General features: G+C 42.2%; 1 protein-coding gene across 2 annotated transcripts in view; it reads left to right on the top strand.

Annotated features, from left to right (window-relative positions):
• The window catches only part of DIAPH2 (diaphanous related formin 2), a 686,654-nt gene that overhangs the window by 98,484 nt on the left and 569,075 nt on the right, over nt 1–19,095 (top strand). For both annotated transcript variants that reach the window (XM_019536467.1, XM_019536466.1), the window contains one exon: nt 4,350–4,664. In XM_019536467.1, the coding sequence (XP_019392012.1) occupies nt 4,350–4,664 (315 nt within the window). The remainder of the gene's footprint in view (nt 1–4,349; nt 4,665–19,095) is intronic.

Genomic DNA, 19,095 nt, shown 5'->3' with positions numbered 1-19,095 from the left:
CCTCTCTAGCAGAGCATTCCAAGACCTTATATTTTTGTCAGAATCTCTCTGTTTCCCTCAAAACAATACTTTCTGCATTATATCTGCAGATATGTGTACTTCAGATGAAGAAATATGCCATACTAAATTAAGTCTGTGGAATCATAGAAAATAGTTTCTATCATCTCAAATACTTAAGATTTTTCTACTTGGCTTAGTTGCATTTTCTAGTCATGAATTTTTTGGAAAAAATTTGGTAGCACATTTGGTGGATGGACAAGGTAGTTTTATATACTCTCCTTTCCCAGCTGCTGTTTTAGAAGACAACAGCTGAGGTTAAATATTACAGCGTTTACAAGCATAAGACAGTAAATTGATTTAAAAGCAAATTAATCCAATTTTATTAATTAGTGTCCACTTAAATTGCCGTTGATTAACGTGCTAGAATACATGAATGCTGCGTGCACTCAGCAGCTGGGGGGGGCACGGCAAGCTCCAGCAGGTGGCGGCGGTGCTGTTGGTGGTGGGAGCAGCAGTAAGTGGAGGTGTGGTGGCAAGCTCTTATCATTGGTCGGTGGCCACTTGCAGACACCACCAGCAGTGGCAGCCTGTGGCAATCGTGGACCACCTGCAGATGCCAATGGTGTCGGCGGTGAGGGTAGGGTCATGTCGAACGGTGTGGGGGTGAACTGCCAGACTCAGGGGGTACACGTGCACCCATGTGTACCCCCTATATGTCGCCAATGCTAGAATTTCTGCAAGGGTCCCTGTTAAGTGGGGTTCCAGTAGAACAGATAGGATTCTCTTTTTGTAGGCATTTAATTCCATGTAATTATTTGCCTTGTGTGACTGTAGAATTGGAGGTTGTTAGAACTGGCTGTTGTTAGAACTGGCCAGCAGAAGTGGTGGCAGAGCCATGTGCCGCTTGAGATGGGATGAGCCCAGCTGGAGCAGCAAGGGCTCAGCTGCACTTTCCCTCGCCTGCAGCAGTCAGTCCCAAGCAGCACATGGCTCTGCCGCGGCTTCTGCTGTCCGGTGCAGACCCGGCCAGGCTCCTCCCATTCCCAGCAGCATGTGAGGAACTGACTTCAGCTGCATGCCGGTTCTGACCAGTGCAGACCCAAATGGGCTTCTCCCATCCCCAGCACCAAGCAGCTGAAACCAGCTTCTCATGTGCTGTTGGGGACAGGAGGAACCCAGCTGGGTCTGCACCAGCCAGCAGAAGCGGCAGCGGAGCCATGTGCCTCTCGGGACGTGACGGGACAAACCTGGCTGGAGCTGCAGGGGCTCAGCTGCACTTTCCCCCTGCTTGTGCTAGTCAGTCCTGAGCAGCACACGGCTCCACTGCTGCTTCTGCTGGCCGGTGCTGACCCAGCCAGGCTTTTCCCATCCCCAGCAGCACGTGGGAAGCTGGCTTCAGCCTCATGTTGCTGTGGATGGGACTGGCCTGGCCAGTTCTGCACTGACCAGCAGAAGTAGCGGTGGAGCCATGTGCTGCTCAGAACTGACCGGCACAGGCAGGGGGAAAGTGCAGCTGAGCTCCTGCAGCTCCAGCCGGGCTCGTCCTGTTCCGACTGGCACATGGCTCTGCTGCCGCTTCCGCTGGCTGATGCAGACCCGGCCAGGCTCTTTCTGTCCCCAGCAGCTTGTGAGGAGGCGGCTTCAGCTGCATGCCACCTTTCCTGGCTGGTGCATATCCGGCCGGGTCTGTCCCATCCGGAACAGCATGGGGCTGAAGCCAGTTTCCCACATGCTGGTGGGGATGCGGTGAGCCCAGCTGGGTCTGCACTGGCCAGCAGAAGCAGGGCAGAGCCGTGTGCCACTCAGGACTGACCAGTGCAGGAAAGGGAAAAATGGAGCTGAGCCCTTGCTGCTCTGGCTGTGCTCATACTGGCCTGAGCAGCACATAGTTCCGCCGCCACCTCTCCTTCCTGGTGCTGACTGGGCCAGAGCTGCAACCCAGCTGCTGCTTCCCTTCCCCAGTGCTGGCCCAGCTCGACCCTGCACAGCCCAAGCAGCACAGCATGGGGAAAGCTTTCCTGGGCTTACCTGCAGGGCAGGGCCCTTTCCAGTCCCGTGCAGCAAAGCAGAACCTGGCTCAAACACTGTTTCCCCTCACGGGCGCTACAGGTTCTGGCCCAGCCTCCCCCCCCCCTCAAGAGGGGTGGGGTGAGGCCAGCTGGGTCAGACTGAGGTCAGGGTTGGTTGCCTCGCAGCCAGAACCCAAGGAAACAGCCTGAGGTCCTGCAGGTGGCGGGAGTTGCTGCCGGAGGCTTTTAGGGAGGCAGCCGCCATTAGCTGGGTTTTGAAGGGGCTCTGTGGGCTGGAGGGAAGTGCTTGGTGGATCTGGCCTGCGGGCTGTATTTTGCCCACCCCTATCTTAGCAAAATTATTTAGTGTAAGATGAAATGGTGTAAATGAATTAAAATAGAAATTTTTGATTAAAAAAAAAATGACCTAGCTAAATTTAAAATATAGAGTAGTTCTCTCCACAGCCACACCAGACAATCATATTAAATCTTTTGTCTTGCAGTTAATGGAGGCTTTAGTATACCCAATTTCAGACTTATAGCTTTGCAAAAGTGAAATTATTAATCAGACCCAGGAACAAAATTTTCACTCTGATTATTAGTCTTTAGCTAAATTATTATGAAAGATTCCATGGAGTAGTGAATATTTAAATATGGCAGGCTGCCTATAATAATGATTAATTTTAACTCATTAGCTTACTTTTATCAGCTCTATGAATATCCACCTGAAAAAAAATACTTATGGAGTTTATATTCTTGTTTCCAAATGTCTGTTCATTTAGTCATTTGATGATAGAATATATTAAAAATGTTTAACAAAAGGTATCTGTGCAGTTTTCCTGAAGGTAGAACAGAAGTACATTTAAGTTTGGATCAAAAGCCCATGTGACTTTAGCTTATAGGTCAGTCTGAAGAGTACTTTTTGCCCTGAAAGCTTGTGCAAAATCTCTTTTAATAATACACTTGTTAAAACAAACAAATGAACAAACAAAAACCCCTACAAATCTTTAAGTAATTGACTAATTGAAATATTCCAGTGTTAAGCCTGAGTCCTAAGTCTTAATGAAACATTTCCAAACTGAAATTCAATGTTGTTGGTTGTGTTTTGTACTATTTACTAGTTATATGTGAGCCATGTAATAATGGGTTCCATAGGTTCAGCTGCAAACTGAATTAGATCAATCAATATTTGCTAAAATATTTCCACATAATAGTTTTTTTTTGCTTATCTGTAGCTGTTGTTACTATTAGCTATTGGGATTATAAATGTTATGATCAGTGTGGGAAGAAACATTTGCATAGGTTGGAATGAAAAAGTTGTTTGAAAAATATCAATATAGTAAAAGCTTTGTTATCCGGCACCCATGGGGAATATGGATAACAAAATATGCTGGTTAATTGAGAGGCCCGAACAGGCATTTTTGCCTGTTTGGGCTGCCACTTCTCCCACTGCATCCGGGGCGTTGCTGCCCCTTCCATGGCATCGCTGACCCTCCTGCCACATTGCTGACCCTCTCGCAGCCCCCACAGGCCCTGAGGGACAGGGAGGGGGGGCCCTGCACAGCCTGCTATGCCACTTCTGGTTTCACTTTATCTTACAAGCTGGCATGCCAGTTAATAGAACATGCCGACCTGTAAGGTGCCGGTTAACAGAGTTTTTACTGTGTATCGAAATGTAATTTGTGCAAAGAGAAAAGTTTGGTAATACTGGACTATAGGCAGCTGTATCTTTCTTACTTATAAGATGCTACTACTGGCTTGCCATAGGGTTCAGGGCAAGTTGTTTTCAGTTGCAAACTAGGAAAAATAAAACCCAAAAGTGCTAAATTATTGAATTGGTAATTTTCAATGGGACTTAGCAATATCTGTAGTAAGTATTTCAAACACTATCCAGCTAAGGAACATTTCTTCAGCAAGAAAAAAGGGTAACTATTCAGATCTTGATTAGTGTGCTGGAGTACCTAAATTATTAGAATGACTAGCAAATATTTATATAGCCAGGATGATAGTAAAAATGCTATGTTACCTTATGAGTTTTACGAATGAGAATTTATATTGGAAGGAATTGCAGTGGTATAGATGCAAGAGAATGTATTAACTTTATTACATGGGTGGGAAATGCTTAAACTTCACAGATAATATATACAACAAGCAAAAATTGCCTGGTGCAGATATTGTGCACCTTTTTTTGGAGTCCTTGCTCCTCTTTGAAAATGGCAGAATATATGGTTGCTTGAAACAGAGATGAATCTAAAGCAAAAATAGCTTGGTTAATTCAAGATACTGTTAATCCTCCCCACCCCCCCCTCAAAATTAAGTCTATTTTTTCTTAAATTTCAGGGTCCTGGACTTCAGTCTAGTCAGTCACCAGCTGGGGTTCCTCTACCATCTCTTCCAGGAGGAATCCCACCACCACCTCCTCCGCCCCCCCCCCCACCATTACCTGGTGCAATCTCACCTCCACCCCCATTGCCTGGAGGGGGTGTACCTGCACCCCCACCCCCACCCCCACCTCTGTTAGGTGGACTACCACCACCACCACTTCTCGGAGGCATACCTCCTCCTCCAGGATTTCCAGTATCACTTCCTTATGGAATGAAGGAAAAGAAGACGTATAAGCCTGAAGTAACTATGAAGAGAATCAACTGGTCAAAGGTATCTTAGTACTTTGTTGCTTTTTTCCCCCCCTTCCATCCTCTCCCACACCCTCCACACAAAGGCTTTTGAGAAGATAAAGTGGTCCAGGATGTGATTTTCTTTGATGTTATTATTAATCCAAGAAATCATCCCATTCATTGTTTCCTCAACCAGAGACCTTATTGTCATCCTGAAGTAATCCTTAAATGTTTATTTTCATATAATATAGTTATAATTATAAACATATATGATAAAATTAGATAATTGTTGTAAAAGTGTAATTCACCTAAAATTAATATTAATTTTTCTTAATGAACAAAACCTGGGAAATGCTGAACATTTATCAAGGATCCATATTATACATTAACTTCTGCAGAGGTTGGATATGAGCATTCATTCTCAGGAGTTTGGCTCATTTTGATGTACTAGCATGTTTTAAAAGGTTCATGTGTAGTTGATTGGTATTATTAGGGTAATGTAACGTGAAGATGAGAAATAATGACTTTTGAAAAGTAACATTTTAGTAATATGTGCAGGCTTAAAACTTAGTGATTTCAATAGCTTAACTTTTAAAAATCAGGAATGAAAAGGCGGAGTAAGTTGCAAGTCTATAATTGTATACGTACAATGTGTATGAATAAGGAAAGAGAACTCTGAGCTGAATTGTAGATAGAGCCATGGAAGAGTCCAAATTGGGAGACCTTGCAAGTGATGTGGAAAAATGTAGAAAGGGGATCTTGGGCCAAATGGAAACCAGATACATGCAAGCTAATTAATACTTGCTCTATAGCTTTGTGTTGCTAGAAGAAGGAATGGGACTAGAGTACTGCAAAAGAAAATCAGACAAAGGGAGCTATGTTAATGGGGTCCTTCCACGTTGTGAAGCACCAGTTCCTTTTTCCACTTCTTAAGGTGCATCATAATCACTTCAGGGGCTAAGGATGAACCCTAGAACCTTTTTGGGTAGGGACACACATAACACTTAGAACGGTTTAGATGTGAGGTAAACCTGAAGTGGACAGATTTACAACTCTCTTAAACAGGTTTAAAGTCACCTGGAATGGTTTAAAATTGTACCTGGAAAATCAAGTAGGGGTGCACCAATAAAGATTTTGGGGGTTGATACCAATAGCCGATTTTTAAGGAGGCATATTGGCCTATACTGATCCGGTTTCTGATACAGCTGTGTGCAGCTGGTAAGTCTGTTGTGGTGGAAGGGGAGTGGAGGGGGGCAGATCAGTGCATCCCACAGTGAGGGAGGGGGCAGGGGCAGGCGCTGCCCAGCCAGGGCAAGGTGTGGGATGGAGCTGCGATTCATCAAGGGGGAGTGGCTCCTGCCACTGCTTGTACCCTAAGAGGGCATGGGGGGGATATGCCTCCTGATCTGTGCAAGGCAGGGTGGGCAGGCTGGGTCTGGGACTGCCCTGAGCTCTTCTCAATGGGGGCTGGGCTCAGGGCAGGGGCTACAAAGGGGACTGCAGCCACTGCAAATTTTGTCATAGCCTCACTCGCAGTGCTGCTGTGCATGTGGCACAGCCCCAGCTCACCCCTAGCTTAACCCCCGCCTCCACACATGCACGGGGGCCATGGTAGTGGCATCGCTGGGAGCAGGGTTATGGTGAAATTTGGGGTGGCTGCAGCCCCCTCCATAGCCCCCTTCCAGAGCTGGGCCCTGGCTTTGGCTCCAGCCTGCTCACCCCATCCTGTGCAGATCCAGGGGCACAACACCCCCACCCCCGTGTCCTCCCGGGTGCAAGCAGTGGTGGGAACCCCCCCCCTCCCCCCCCAACAATAAGCTGAGCCTCTGACCTGTGCCTTGCCCTAGCTGGACAGCACCTGGCCTTGCCCCCTCCCTCACCACAGGGTGGGGGTGATCTGCCCCCCACTCTTTCCACTCCACCAGACTTACCAGTTGTGTGCAACTCTCCACATGCTGCTGGGCTCTGCTTCTTGCTGCCTGCATGCTGCCCTGTGGCTGTGCACAGGTATGAGCATTTATTGACTAAATTATTGGCCTCATTGGACCAATTTTTGATGCAGGCAATTTTATTTATATTGGTACTGATCCAATATTGGTTCGATGTATCAGTGCACTCCTAAAATCAAGTATTGTTTCAGGGGTGCTCAACCCCCAGCCCAGGGGCCAGACACAGCCTGGAGCACTGTCATCCAACTCGCAGGGCTCTCTATGGGTATGGAAATTTGGTGGTGGGGGATTCAGTACCTGATCTTAGAGCATGGAGGTGGTGCTGGGTTCCAAGGCCCAGTCCCAGTGTTCAGGGATGGGAGGGGGTGGCTCCAGGCCACCCAGGGCCAAATCTTGGTACATGGGGAGGCAGGGAGGACCTTCTGGGTGGTGAAAAGTGTGAGTTTAACCACTCCCTCCTCCCCTTCTTCCCCAAGTCTTGCAACCGCGCTGCAGCAGACTTCAATTCTGAATTGCAGTCTGTTGGACTTCATTGAACTCATTTAGAAAATCAGGGAAAGCAGAAAAGTGAAAATGCTCCCAGTCACTGGTCACCCACCCAAATGGATCTCCAAAGTATAGGTGGAAGCAACTCTTCCCTGCCCCTACTCCCACACCCACTTGCCGACTGCAGGGCATGCTTGACTGGGTGTTTACCCTGGTGTCGGAGGCACAGAACTTCACAAAATTGTGAACCAGTTGCCCGTGGCATTTGGGAATTGTTCAGTTGTTGTGTGTCTGCACTCTTCATTGATTCTGACCTATAGTTTCCTTCCAAATGCTGATAAGTTCACAAGTACCTTCTCATTGTTTTGTGTGAGACGTTTTTGGTTTCATCAGTTGCTGGAAGAGAATCAGTGGAATCCTAAGCCCAATACTTTGCGTCATCCTGGCACTTAAGCAATAGTATAACAATAGTATAACTGACTTACAAAAACAAATATATGGCTAAAGTATGTTTGTATAGCCAAATTCTATGAGTGTGTTGTACTTCGGAATTTCTGTGCACAGTACAGAACAATTTGGGGATTCCGTGGTGGGAGAAGCCTTCAGCGTTTCTGTTCTGTGGCATGGCCTGCACAGGGCAACCTATAGGAAGCATATACTAGGGTTCTGTATTGCTGTTCTAGAGAGCCTAGGGCAGTGGTTCTCAACTTTTTTGAACTTGAGGCACCTTTCCACAACTTTTGTGAATTCAGTGGCACTCCAATTTCAAAAACAAACTTAAAGATTACAGTGCTTGCTTCCTTGCAGAGACACTGGCAGTAGAAATGGGATTGTCCAGGGAAGGATAAGCCTGAGCCTGGGCCTATTTGTTTAGTTTATCTGCATACCTCTTTATACCACCTAGCTTATCTCCTCAGACCTTATTGCACCCTTCAAAAGGTCTGGCTGCAGGCACCACAGGATTCCCAACGCCCTGGTTGAGAATCACTGGTTTAGGGTTTTAACTTCAACTCTCTGTCTTCTAAAGATGCTTCCACTGTGTTCCTTCTCAGCTTTTAACGTTTTGTCTCCAAATGTAGTTTTAGATAATTATCTGGTCATTTCTTAAAAGGTTTGTATCTTGAAATATTCTGAAATAATCTGTAACAAAATACAAAAAAAAAATCCTGAGGCAAATGCTTTTTAACAAATAACATACAAACTTATATGATCACAAATAGCTATTTTAAAAGGTATTAATTTATAATGATATTAAATTATTTGTTCAGTTTTTCAAAGGCATATAGTGAAAATAAACATTTTTATTCTGTTTCTAAATAAATATCTAAATATCACCAGTTTCTAAATAAGTTATTATTGCAATTTGTTTTTTAGTACCTGAGCAGCATACAGTTGTTTGTTAGGGCAGAAGACTTGCAGACTTGTAGTTGGTGAAAGTTGTAAAGCTGTTTGGATTTTATGTACACTATAGACACAATAGAATGCATAATGCAAAACATTTCAGTTTTGAATTGCACATATATACAGTGTTTAGACTGAGGGGAACCTTTTCTATTTTGGTCTATGACTGTAGAATATATACAAGAAAAAATTGTTTATCACTATACATGAAACCCTTTGCATAACTTAAATTTATTTTAAATTGTTTGTGAGGAGTGCTGGAACCAGAAAAAGAGTAGTTATGTGTAAACCTTTTTATTTAGGCCTACCCTTTCTGTGAACTTAGAAAACAGTATTTGAATACTTTTAGCAAGCTAGTTAGGTCTAACAATACCTAAAGTATATGCATAAAATAGTGTGGGTGTGTTTGAAATGTTGGCAAATGCATTATAATGACACTCTTAAAATTACAGCTCCCTCTGTATTGCAGAATAATCATAATTAGTTCATGGAATGGCTATTGCTTATCTTGAAATAAAGCTAGGGAAAAGTGTTCAGCTAGAGGATAAATACGCTTTTGGGAAAAATGAGCACAAACTAGTGAGTAGTTATGAGACTTGAATTTATTAGCAGGTGGAAATGTAAATGTAAACTGAAACAGATACATGGATAGTCTGAATTACTTCTGGGTTATCTTGTGTGCAGTAAAAGCAACCCTGCAGATTTGTGTATTTCAAGTTGAAGCCAGCACTGTTCATTGTATAAGGGGATATAATTTGTGGAAGCATCTATATATGCTAGATGTAGACAAATGTGTGAATCTTTTTCTGCTTAGTGTCATGCTTTCAATGAGTGCATCCAGTGTTTCAGCTTCAAAGAAAATTTAACAGTATAGCTGATTCTGCACAATTGTCAGAACCAACACTTGGGGTTGAAGGCTATTTGAAAGATATTTTAAATCAATCTGGTGACTTTTGTGCTTTATTAATATCACCACCCATTACCACCACAGAGGAGATAAAAGACAGAGCACACCCCTTTTCTCACTTCTTTTCAGTTGCCTGAGTCAGAGAAACCCATCGCTTGAGTCCTGTCTGTCAGTTGGCCACAATTCATCCCTGTTGTTTTGTTGTTACTTCATCTTTTTTCCTTCCACCCAAAAAACATATTTTGGAGGTTCTTAAAATTGTTTTGAGGGGCTTCATGCTTATTGCACCCGCTCATTTCTGTTCTCAGCTAGTCTTCATGGCACTGACATTTTGCATTGCAAGAGGCAGAGTATTCTCCTCCTGAATGATCTTATATAAAAGCCTTGCTTTATTCCTTTCTATGACTTGGGTGAAGACTGTACACTTTCTTCATGATGCCTTAGTTCAAATCACCAGGTTTTTATAGCTGTCCCTTTTTTTCTGTCTTTGGATTCTCATAGGAGTCCCTATTCAGGGAATCCCATGTGTCTGATAAATGTAACATTTGGTCATTTTAAGCTGAGGAGAAGGAATGAGCATGAAGGAAAGCTATGCATGTTCCTACTTGATAAGTCCCTTGGATCTTTCCTTGACTTGCTTTTGCATGCTTGCACCACATCCTCACAACACCTGTCATCCTTGCTATTGCTGTGTTGCTTAGCACCAATTTTGCTGTTCTAGAACAAGGTTAAAAAGGAATTCCTCTTCAGCATCTTCATATAGAGCTCTGTGCTGGCTGTGGCCATTCATGCTGATCAAGGAATGCACCCCCTCCCCATCAGAGGAAAGCCAGTACTGCTCTGACATGTTCCAAGACTTTCCAGTTGTGTAAATATCTGGAGGAGGATAACAGGGGTTCCTCATCTATCTTCTCAAGACCTCAGGGAGATCCCTCTCAAGAGAGTGCTTACATAAACTATAGACAGACATTTAGTTTCTCCAGGGAGCCTTTTTGTGCTCTCAGGAGAAACCATGAATGTACAGAAGTTCACAATTTTTCTCCCAGAGTAGAAGATTCTACTCTGTGAGAAAAATAACTTGGGAACAACCTGAATGAAGTGACTCCCAAGAGACTTTCTCAGGAGCCTGAAAGCATGTATAGGCAGGGGTTGAAAAGAAGCTACAGAGCAGTTCTCCAGAATCCCAGTGTGTTTTGCTCCCTTTGTATCCTCCAGGGCCAGGGAGAGCACGTGTCACTCTTAGCCAAACAGGGAGCAAAACATTGCCTAAGTACTTGGTGGGCATGTTCTGCTCCTGGATTTTTCAGTGGTTCAGGGGCCACTCAGGACAGACCAGAACCAGCCAATCCACCCCTGTATCCAGGTAACCGTAGCCCCAACTGCAACACCTAAGTGCTGGGAAGTTCAGGTCTGGCCCAAGTACAGATGAGCTGGGCTGAGCAGAGCACATAAGGATCCCTGGGTCCCCAGGCAGCACTGGCTTCTGCCTTGCCTTCAGGTCCTTATGTACCACACTTCAATTTGGCATGCTCTGCTTTCCATTCCACCACTGAAAATGACCTCGTTCTAGTCCTGTCATTCCAATTTTCTAGGACTTTACAGGAAGCCACTGTATTTGGCACCACAGTGTCCATACCTATCTGGACTAACCCAAACAGGAATTTCTTACCTGTGCTAGTGTTTGTCATTTTTCTTAAAAATGCATGGAATTCCTTTACTTACTCCATCTCCTTTCCTGTTTGCAGTGGCAGTAGCCCACATAGTGAGATACCAGGTTGGCCCTAAGAGATGAGTTGGATTAGACCTCTGTGACAAGAGTTCCTATTCCATGCGACTTCACGTTGTCTAATCTTCTGTCTTGATTTGCTGTCTTTCAGTTCCAAAGAGTCCTTTCTTTCATGCATACAAGATGAAAGGCTTGTGTCCAAAACTGTCCTGTGAGCTGCCTTAGATAGTAGCATGGTGTGCCCTGGCTGCTGCTCTAATCCTGAGAGGGATTCTGGGCTCCCAGAGGAAATTCAAACAACAGTGGGAGAACTCTTTTGAGGGGAGAACTCCCTTTTGAGAACTTCAACTGTTCTTCCTTCTACTGTAGAAGACTGCCCATTCATTGAAGGTCTTAAAAGCTATTTGGTATTTACTTGGTCATCTTGTTCTCCTCCCATCCCAGCCTTGAGTTCCACTTGCATAGGTACTTTCCTTTGGATCTATCCTTCTTCCCAGTACCTGTATCTTATCCACTGCTCACTGGTTTGAGTTTCCAAAACAAAAAAAGGCAGAGAATGCACAAGCACTGCTGTTCCAGACCCACCCACCCATTGTGACCACTTGGAGAAGTAGGGGCTTGGATAGTATATCCAGGAGATGCTTTCTGCCCTTCTTGCCTCTGTTTCATGGCTGCTTGACTGTTTTTTTTTTCTTGGTTTGGAAGAGAATTATTATAGGTCAGAGGGTTGTAGCTGCATTTGGGTGTGTCATAACTGGCTGCTCTTTCTGTCCCATTTTGGACTATGTGTCTTTTTCATTAGGATGGGACATTGCTGTTTTCTTTGGGTTCAGTACAATGTGTTCCATTGCGACTGAGAGAAAAAGTGTTCTACAGACCATGACAGAGAGACCTAGACATACTAGCAGCTATTATTCCATCTTTGGGCAAGGGTACTGGCTAGCATCTCTCAGCCTGAGAACTGCTAATTTCCACATTGCCAAATGGACTGTTTGTTTATTTGTAGCCTAGGACCATTTGCAGTATTGTGTCTTTCTCTTCTTGAGAGCCATGGTGGAAGCTGCATACTCCAGGAAATTGGGGTTTGCAGTCTTCCCTTCCCTGGACTAATGGGTTATGAAAAATCCTCCAGCAGATCATGTATTGGCCAGTCTTGGAATGACCACAGACCTTTTCTAGTTATTGGATGTCCTGGTAAGTTACCAAAAATCAATTTTGACTGTGGTTGAATCATTGGCTTTTACAATGTTGAAATGTTTCATAGTGTGTCAAGGCACAGTACTGGCAAAGCCACTCAGGAAATTTAGGAAGCATTTCCTTACCTTGAGGAGCCTGATCTTTGAGCTTGAAAAGTACCCAAGAACCTGGAAAATGTTGCCTGAATTACATTTATTGTACTGAGAACCTTGACAAGATTAACCTCTCAAAACTCTGAAGTGGACAGAAAAAACTGTTGTGGGGTGTCCTATCCTTTATTCCTTCAGTTTGCGTTAAAATCCACCCGTATATACGAATACTTGCTTTTGTGGATTGGAGTATACCTTAAAGTCCAGTTACTGGTAAGTAACTCTTTTCTGTTGATCCACATTGCTATGGAAAACATATCTACTTCTGTAGATCCTAATACATAGTAACTGCTGCTTATTATAAGCGGGGTTACATCTCTTGAAATTCAGGTCACAGAAGTATTAGCAAAATAAAATACATAAGTCTAATGATTGAAGTGCTCTTTGGCCACATTGATGTTAGTGAGCCAAAACATATATTCAACCCATCTTTCAAATACCTCCTTTGCTGAAGCCAATGAAATGTAATGGAATGATACCTTCAAGTGCGTGCGTGTGTGTGTGAGTGAGTGAGAGAGAGAGAGAGAGAGAGAGAAGTTGTTTCAAAATCAGGCTTCTAGCAAATCATGTATCCACTGCTATCCGGGGGGTGCGGGAGAAACAAAACTTTAAGTTTTGGTCTCATATTCACAGTTAATTCCTTGAATACATAATCTTAATTTTCACTTCAGTGGAAATCTGGTAAGTTGTTTAACAGCAGTCCAGAACGGAGTCCCAAGTAATAGAAATAAAAATAAAAAATTCATTTAGATTTTATATATTTTGAGTTCCATGGTTTGTCCCATTAACTTGAAGGAATAAAAATAGTTCAGTGGATTAGAGGGGCTATATAGTATGTAAGAACCTCTGTGCAGAAATATATGGCTTGTGAACTTAAATAAATTATTGTGACCATTATTTTGCCCTATCATTTAAAACCCCAAAATCTGTCAAGCAAAAATGAGAATGAACTAAAATTAATTATTAAATCACTTTCATATGTAAGTAAATATTTGAGGATTCCTTAAATGGCTTTTTAAAAATATGAGTTCTTAACTTGTAATACAGTTGACATTTTGTCTCCTTATGCCTTTAAATTACAGTTCTGGGGTAAAATAAAAAGTTGTATAATGATCTCATTTAATTTCTCTTTTACTTTGTTTTAGGTTTCTCTTATTTTCCACTTTACAGTTTCTTTTAGCTTTTGCTTTGAGGTGACTGCTTTCATAGGCTTTATTTAGTTTCTTTATTTACAAAGAGCTGAATTGCCCACATGTCTTATAGTAATTAATTCCAGGGTCATATAAATAAAGTTATAAGTGTGATGCAACATGTTCAGATCTTCTCAGGAGCTTATTAACTGTGTAAGTCTCTCATTTGAGGAAGCACAGGATGAAGTTGAGTTACTTGCACTCTATTCCTTAATGTGCTATGCTTTCCATTAGGGTTCTGGACCTGCCCGTACATGTTTATTCTAATTAGATTTATAGTTAAAATAAAAATAACTAATTTAAAATACAGTAGACTGGGTCTTGGTAAAAGGAAATACATTTCATTGTAAATTTAAAAGTGCAAAGCTGGAGTTTTTGTCCTCCAGTTGTTGTTTCTTGCTAATTAGAAAAATTAGAAAAATGTAAACATAAGGTGTTCTTACTGCTGGTGAAAATATCTTGGTAATATTTAAATACATCTAAAATTAAGATTATTGCTGCGATTTGAAGGGGGCAAAGCACTAAAATGTCTTTCAGTCTAGGCAGCTAAAATATTGTCATGCTTTATTTCAGCAACATCAAATAAAAACGAATTAAAACAATTCCTACTGCTAATGCAGAACAGAAATGAAATTAGTCCTTTATGAGGTATTATAGAAAACTGAGAACTTGATTGTTGCTGCATAAGGAAAAGAAAAGTGGGAACTTGGGTATTCAAATTTGAACTCGTTTAATTGGTAGAATTGCATTATGGGTAGAAGTCGTGTTTTTAGATCAGTTCCTGTTCTGAATCATGTAGATATATAGTCTTTTTAAGGTGGTGTTAACACTATGCTTATTTATATAGATGTGTTTATTTTTCTTAAGGCAAAGGTCTGTAATTTATAGAATGGCTTTCTATAGGATATCTTATGTTTAAGAACTCTATCTCCTACAGCCTTTTTTGAATGTTTTTGTCTTGTAATTGAGTACTGTCTTGTCCTTGGTTAAAGGACAGATAATATAAACTAGTCATTTTTTTGTACTTTCGCATGAACTGTATGTTTGTTTCATATACTTTCTTATGCTTCTCTTTTTCAAAGTAAATCCTAATGCTTCCATCAAAGTTTGCGCTTTTAATGAAGCAACGTGAAATTAGTTTTCTCTGGACCTTTTCCTTTTCCATTAGGCTTCCCTTTGATTTATGTAGAGCTTGGACTGTTTAATTTTTACATGAACCCCTTGCATCACTTTGACTTTTGATTTTCTCTATTATATTCCTTAATCTTTACCTAATGTACCTTGATGTTGTAATCATTTTATGACTGACATTTTGCCTTGAGTGTCACAGGCCAGCTAGGCGCTGTGAATGTATCAGCCGTTAGGCTGCTGGGTTCGGGATCAAGGAGACGAGTCGGGAGTGAAGTAAAGGCAAATTTATTTATAGCTTAGCATACAACAATTAACAGAACGGTTAATCCAATCAACAGATAGCATAGTAATAAAGAGCTAATAGCGAATGATAACAACAGATAGAATGACAAAGAGTTCCCACATGGGGTTGGCAACTTATCGGCAGTCTTTCTATGCCAGGTGCACGCCAAGTTGTTCCAGTGAAGTCAGGTGTTCCCGATCAACGCTGTCCCGACGGGTCATTGGGAAGGTCCCTTGGTCAGGATCCAGTCCTCACTCGCTGCTTTGACTCTCTTAATCAGCCTAGCAGCCTCTGGCTTTTATCTCTCTAAAGAATTTGCTATCCTTGATCTGCTTAATTACTCACTCAGTCAGTGGAACTGCTAGTTGTTGAAGTTCATTATCATCTCAGGGAACAGTTTTCCCCAAATAATTTTCTGAAGAAACCACCTCTTATCTTAAAGTGCGTGTCTGGGTGTGTTTGAGTTATCTGAAAGGTAGAGAAACACAAAGTGGAGACTGTGGGTTTGCTTATATCAGGGGCGGGCAAAATATGGGCCGGATTCGGCCCATGGGCCCCCTAAAAAAATTAGAAAATTAATATTCATCTGCCCTTGGTTCCTGTAAAAAATGACAGGAACCAAGGGCAGCAGAACCCAGAAGAAGCCCAGCAGGCTCCCACAACAGCAGGGCCCGCAGAGCATTTTTACCCCCCACCATGCTCAGCATCACCTTGTAACCTAGCCCTACTGCCAGCCTGATGAAGTGGAGTTCATAGGCTCATCTCTGGAAAGTGTTTTGTAAGTTTCGTTCGAGGATCCCGACTGAGAGGTTGGAGGGAGAGTGGTTTTTTTATGAGAAATGTGCCCCCACAGGTAATTGTGTATTCCTGTCTTTGATAGATTTCCAGTGTGCGTTCATTCTAGTGTGCAGTTGTTGTTTGGTCTCTGCTGCGTATTTTCCATCAGGGCATTTGGTGCATTGGATGAGAGATATTACGTTTCTGGAGGTGCAGCTGAAAGATCCAGGAATGCTGATGGCTCTGTTGTGGGATGTAGTAATTGTGGGAGTGGTGGAGATGTGTTGGTAGGTTTTGCATTTCTTGTCATGACATGGTCTGGATCCATTTGATGTATTCTGGGCTTGAGGAAGTGTGCTTTTGGTGATGAGGTTAGCGAGGTTTGGTGCTTGTTTGAAGGCTAGGATAAGTGGCTCTGGGAAGATCTTTGTAAGGATAGGGTCTCTTTCTAGTATGGGTTGCAACTGTTTGAGGATTTTCTGTACATGTTCGAGGGAGGGGTGATATGTCATAACCAGTGGTGTGTGATTTGCAGGTTTTTTTCTTCTGTACTGCAGCAGTTCTTCACGTGGTATCCGGGTGGCTCTTTCAAATGTGCGATCTATCTCTCTGGAGGAGTGTCCTTGTTGGGTGAAAGCCTTTTTAAGATCGGTGAGGTGGCAATCCCCGGTGTTCTCTTCAGTGCAAATTTGGTGATATCTGAGGGCTTGGCTGTATATCACAGCTTTTTTGGTGTGTTTAGGGTGATTGCTGGTTCTGTGCAGATATGTATGTTGGTCTGTGAGTTTCTTGTATAATGTGGTCTGTATTTTATCATTCTGGATACTGATCATCGTGTGTTAAAGGTGATGTTGGTGCTGGAGCATTCTAGAGAAAGTTGGACGGAGGGACGGTGATTGTTGAATTTCTGATGGAACTCAATCAGAGACTTTAGGTTTTCAGTCCAAATGATGAAGAAGTCATCGATATATCTTAAGTATAACAAGGGTTTGATGGTGCAGTTCTTGAGGAAGTCTTTTTCCAGGTGGCTCATAGGAAGGTTGGTATATTTTGGGGCCATTTTGGTGCCCATAGCTGTTCCCATTGTCTAGAGAAAGTGTTGGTTATTAAAAGTGAAATTGTGTGTGAGGATGAAGTGTACAAGGTCAGTAATATCTTTGGGTCTGTAATCTTGTTCCTGTAGATATGTAAGGCAGGCTTGGATGCCATCCTGCTGTGGGATGTTGGTATATAGGCTGGTAATGTTTCTGATGGCTAGGAGGGTGTTGCTGGGAAGGTGGTCTATGTTTTTAAGTTTCTGTAGAAAGTCTGTAGTGTCTTGGACAAAACTTGTTCTGTGGGTGACGAGCAGTTTTAGGAGTGATTCAGTGAAACCTGATATTTCCTCAGGGTCCCATGGTTGGATATGATAGGTCTGCCAGGGTTCCCTTGTTTGTAGATTTTAGGGAGCATGCAAAAAGTCCTTGGGTTAGGTAGTGGGGGATCAAGGTCTGTAGTTTTTCTTGTAATCTTGATGGAAATGATTTGATGGTATTGTTGAGTTTCTTGGTGAAAAGGGGAGTAGGATCTTGTTGTAGTTCTTTGTAGTAGGTGGTGTCAGAGAGCTTTTTGTTGGCTTCCTTTATGTCGTCTTCATGGTTTAGGATGACTATGGCGCCTCCTTTATCTGCTGGTTTTATTACTATTTTGTGGGGGGAATATGGCATAAAAACCATTGGTTGAATTGAGCTTTCTATGTGTCTTCATGCGACACAAGTTTTGCTCTGAACAGTTTGAGGTGCAGTTTCCTGGAAACCCCTGTACTTATCTCTTTGATACTCAGCAGGCTTCCTGGGCTTAGAAGGGGCTACCAGTCCTGCACATTTTATCTGAATCAGAAAAGAAATGACAAAGTTATAGGCAGTTTCGTGCTTCCCCATTATAACATATGGGCGAAACATCAAAACGGCGTCAAAGCAGCGAAACAGTTTTGATGAAACAAAACAGTGCTTTCGAAACGAAACAAAACTTCTAAACAAAACACTGTCCCATTGAAACAGCGAAACGGAAGTCCAAATGAAATGGTGCATTGATTTTTCTTTTACTTGTCTAGACATAATCGGAGTAGATAAAGTTCCACTTTGTTAGCTTTTTTAAGTTCTTTGTCTGATTAATTAGAAATAAAACTATACTGGAGCTCTTTCAAAAAAAAAAAAAAGAGTGGAAAGCGAAGGTCTTACGAATTCTGTTTGTTTGAATGAAAAGCTAAGCTTTCTAATTGTAATGTTCTTTCTACCTTAACATGCATCTCAACTAGACCTTCACATAAAATACAAGAAGTCTTACTTAACTTTAATGCTACTTTCACTAGTATCTGAAGAATTTTCACAGTACAAATGAAAAAATATCCTGGAGTTTTGAGTTCTAACACTATTAATGCACCATAAGTAAATAATTTGATTTAATGAAGAAGTGAAGTCAGGGTTAGATACCTTCTTCCTTCTCTAAGAAATGCCATATTTTTCCTGTGTCTTTTTAACTTAGAAGTAGATGCAGGACTAAGAGCTGATAACCATTGTCAAGATTATGTATCTTGATGCATAAATGAAACTTCCATTGTAAGTCTACACTCAGCAGTAAAGGACAAGTAAGCTAGGCCATCTGTTTCTCAGTGAAAAAAAGCAAATCTTCCTCTCTCAATCTTTGACTCTGGTACAAAACATTGGTGGAGGATTAACAGCATTGAAATTATCTGAAAATAATAATCTGATCTGCTTTTACTGTTAACGTTTTCCATGTAGCCAAATGACACTGGTTTAATTAGTGAAGTGAGGTAAAACTTGTGATACTCTGTGTTGACTTGGAGTTTGGTAGGAGGATCCTGTTTCAGTTTTGCTTAAATTGATTGGGAAATAAATTATTAATTAAATAAATTTAAAATTGAAATTAATTAAAATATGTCATTTAAAGTGAAATACATTTTGACAGATCAGTTGGCACTAATTTAATAAAACTGTTAAAACTAAGTTTGCATGTAGATGAGACTACTTTCCCTAGCTGGAAGGTGCTTAATACCTGCAGCTCCCACTGATTTCTTTTTGTGCTCAACACTAAAAAAAAAAAAAAAAATCAGGTCATGTGTTAAGATCTTGTATATGACAGGGGTTCTGTCCTCTCCCCACAGCTGGTTCTGAAGTATGGGGTTCCTCATGTGTTACCCCTCCCTTTTCTGCCAAGTGCTCTGTGCCCCAGACTTCAGCAGCAGGTCTGCTTCTGAATTTCTGGCTCCCCCTACC

Source organism: Crocodylus porosus, unplaced genomic scaffold, assembly GCF_001723895.1.
Source record: "Crocodylus porosus isolate Cpor-Errol unplaced genomic scaffold, CroPor_comp1, whole genome shotgun sequence".
NCBI lineage: Eukaryota > Metazoa > Chordata > Crocodylia > Crocodylidae > Crocodylus > Crocodylus porosus.
This window is presented reverse-complemented; position numbering and strand designations above follow the sequence as displayed.